Source organism: Rhinolophus sinicus, chromosome 8 (genome assembly GCF_057876585.1).
Source record: "Rhinolophus sinicus isolate RSI-liver-muscle chromosome 8, RSI-T2T, whole genome shotgun sequence".
Taxonomy (NCBI): domain Eukaryota; kingdom Metazoa; phylum Chordata; class Mammalia; order Chiroptera; family Rhinolophidae; genus Rhinolophus; species Rhinolophus sinicus.
The window spans coordinates 8,280,984-8,284,522 of record NC_142508.1 but is presented as its reverse complement, the minus strand read 5'-3'; the positions used below and the strand labels follow the sequence as shown (position 1 = coordinate 8,284,522).

Genomic DNA, 3,539 nt, shown 5'->3' with positions numbered 1-3,539 from the left:
GTGCAGCCAAGGATGGGGCCCACTGCCTTTGGGACTTAGGACAACTTTGGTGTCCACCAAGGAAAGGAAACCAGATGAAGGTGTAACTTGTAGCCATTGGAAGTGATGGAAAGGTCCATTTGGGAAAACCGGGGGGAGGAATTAGATCTGTGTTGGTCAGGTGCCTGAGAGAAGGGAGCAGTTTCTCCGCAGTTCTCAGCTACAGAACTAGCAGCCTGTGTCAGTGACCTGCGGTGTCTTTGAAGTCTGTCAAGATCTATGTCTGGCTCTCTGCCGAGCCTGTGAGGCTCTGATGTGGGGAAAGCCTTCCTGGCCAGGTCCCCGTGCAGGCAGACGGGGAATGCTCACCTGCTACAAACATACCTTTGAGCTAGTGTGTCGGCAGGTTCCCCCGCTAGCCTGACCAATGCTTAGCACCAGGCAAAGCTCTGTCCTAAGGGCAAGTGCAGCAGAGCCAGAGGCGCTTGTGGCGCTGGTGTCCGGGGCGCCCACTGAGCAAACGCCTATTTCTCCTTACCCCCACTCTACAGCCGATTGAATGCACATTTCTGAGTCAGTGTCTTTTCAGACAAAATGACACCTGTCTGGTTCCTGTAGAAGCTTTAAATAACTACCTCTTGCAGCTGCAGTGGTGACATCATTGTTCTTCCAAGTTTGTCTTTTTATACCTTTTTTCCATGACAATGGTGGGGTCTGAGGAGGGTCCTGTAATTGCCACAGTGGTGAATATTTTCAAACGTTAGGCTAGCACCTGTTTTGAGAAATAGGCTTCGCAGTCATGTGCAAAGCCACCCATGGTATCTGGGGATTTAGATATTGTTTGGGACGACCTGATTTCTCGTGGCTTGGCCCATCGCAAGCACCACTAAGCTACAGCATGCAAAGCATTTACACCGAGTACCTCGCCTTTTTATTTTGTTCATTTTTAGCAAAACAAACCTAGGGAAGCAATGGCAGGCTAGTTGTCTAGACTATGTGTGGAGCTCTGTTATTTTATTCTGCTGTGGGCGAGTCCCCTGATGTAGAGCAGAAGGACTCCGAGTGATGGTGTGCAGAAGAAATGGGAACGGGCGTCTGAAGGTGTCCTGAACAATCGGAGATGTACTCGTGAGAGCCCATGGCATGTCCACGCTCAGCACAGCGCCGATGTCCTGGCATCTGCCTGGTGGTCTGCCCTGACCTTGAGTCTGCTTTGAGCCCAGCGCAGAATGGCAGTCACAGCTCTCCTCAGCTTGGCATTGCCTGAGATCAGGATCACTGCGTGTCCCGAGGGACTAGCTGCCATTATCCCCACGCAGACCATGACCCCCAGCTTATTGTGCCACAGCATCAGCAAGGGCACCGAGAGGAGGGCAGCGCAGAGGGACACCATGTAGAGGCAGAGAAAGGAGACCAGCGACCTGAGCGCTATGATGTGGGCCTCCAGGCTGGTGTCGCAAGAGTTTCTGGTTTGGGCCCTCATTGTCTTCACGTGCTGCCACAAGGAGACAATCAACACCCCAGAAGAAACCAGAAAACACAAGAAAGGTGGGAAGGACCCCAGGCTGCAGAGGAGGAAGGAATGAATGAAATGCAGTTTTTCCAATCGCCAGTTGTGTTCTGTGTTGTTATTCATGAGTAGCTTAGGAGGGACGGTGAGCCGAGGCCTAGTGAAAACTTCCCAAGAGCAGAAGGCAGTGCAGAAAGAGGTGAAAAGCACAGTACTCAGGAGTATCCATGAGGTCTTCCTGGAGACGCAGCTCGCCAGGCGGAGCAGGAAGGGGTGGGAGAAACGGACAATCTTGAAGCAGTAGAGGAGACTGAGGCAGGTGGCGAGCCAGAGGCCAACTTGGTTTGTGATCATCCAGAGCATGATGATGGCTTGGTAGCTGGCGTTCAGCGAGTCTTTCATCTGCTGGAAGTAGATGAGCTGGATGGCATCCAGAAACAGCAGCCCATGCAGGAACAGCCGGCTGAGGCTGAGACTCAGCAGGACAACGTCACAGTTGCTCAGGGGCTGCCTCCTCACCACGTCCCGAAAATTCACCGAGAAAATGAAAGCATTGGCCAGAATCCCCACTGCGAACTCCAGGACTGAAAGGAACAGAAATGCCTTCTTGACTCCGTAGGACACGGTGACGAAGGGAGTCAGAGTCCACATGATGGCTCTTCTCAGTGGACTAACTAACCTAAGACTCACAGGCCACACGCTGGAGCAGAGGAGTGAACATTCGGAGCCAGGACCTTCCCCTCGGCTCTGGTCCTAGATCTACGCTGCAGTAAGTGCAGAGAAAGTTCTGGCAGGAAACTCAGAGGGATGCTGTTGCTTTAGAACACCTCTTAGATACACACAAAGGTTCATCGTAAGAGTAGAGGAATGATGGTTCTATCTCTTGGGTGACGCAGAAGCTTTTAAGAAACCCAGGTGTTTCTGTGCAGCAGCCTCCCCAGAGCACAGCATCACGGATGCAAACTAGACAGGGTGTCAGTTACCCAAGCCCAGTTTTGCATGTCCATCTGGACCTTCCTGGGTGATAAGAGAGTGGGATTTGCGTATGGGTTGCCAGGGAATTAGCAGCAGTCAAAGCATATATTCTTGATGAACTAAATTTTGAAATGGTGCCTCTTTCCATTTGCATGCCATCTGTCGCCTCTGAGGCCTGACTCTTACTATAGACTTGCTTTTTGACATGGATGAGGGCATGGTTCCTTCCCAGGCTTCGGTCTGTGACTAGTATGACTGCCATTGCCAAAAATGTCCTTCGATTGTCATCATTATGCCAGCCACTGGGCGTGGCGCGCCAAGTAATGGCATGGACAAGACAGGCACCTTTCCATGAAGAGGGAGGGCTCAGATGATTACAGGAGCCTTTTACTGCTCACTCTGCCTCCCAGCCCACTCCCCACCCCCACTTCCCACAGAGCAACAGTCGTGACCCTAAGATCACGTCGTTGCTGTGTCCCAGCCTTTCAGGGCCTCCCGTCTCCCTCACCACAAAACCTGTAGGTCCCACACCCTCAGCAGGACCTCTGTCCCTTCTCAGGTCATCTGTGGTTTTGCTTCATCCTCCCGTCTACCCCAGTGACATGGGCTGCTCTGTTGTTCTGTGAAATTCCAGGCACCCGCCCACCTCCGACCATTGCACTCGCCCTGCCCACTGTCTCAGTGCTTTTCCTCTACACACTCCAATGTCTCACTTTCTTCTCAAAATCCCTCCTCAAAAGTCCCCTTATCTCAGAGACCATCCCTGGACATCCGATGAGTGGTATTCCTTACCCGCATGTGGGGAGCTTCCTGTCACACTTAACCTGCGGTATTTTTCTTCTGTATATACTCAATTATTTATTACCTGTACCCACCCCCCACTAAAAATGTCAGCTTCATGAAAGCGCCAAGCAGGTGCTCTAAGTACTTTTTAAGTGAATGAGTTTTCACAAATGAAGCATTTAGTATTCGATAACATCCTTATGGCTTATAGCTAGGACTTTTTTAACGTTCTTAGGGATTGTATTCTAACGTCTGTGGCTGTACTTTCTGGTCTAGCTTTCTCTTCCTCTTT

The 3,539-nt window shown here is 51.2% G+C and overlaps 1 protein-coding gene across 1 annotated transcript; it reads right to left on the bottom strand.

The window, feature by feature from the left end:
* Positions 1–1,132: 1,132 nt before the first annotated feature.
* Positions 1,133–2,140, bottom strand: TAS2R38 (taste 2 receptor member 38). Its single transcript, XM_019749848.3, has one exon. The coding sequence runs from the start codon at positions 2,138–2,140 to the stop codon at positions 1,133–1,135; it is 1,008 nt and encodes a 335-aa protein (XP_019605407.3).
* Between the last annotated feature and the right edge of the window lie 1,399 nt (positions 2,141–3,539).

Coding starts and splice junctions, on each gene's coding strand:
- TAS2R38 (XM_019749848.3), bottom strand. CDS start 2,140: ATGTGGACTCTGACTCCCTTCGTCACCGTGTCCTACGGAGTCAAGAAG.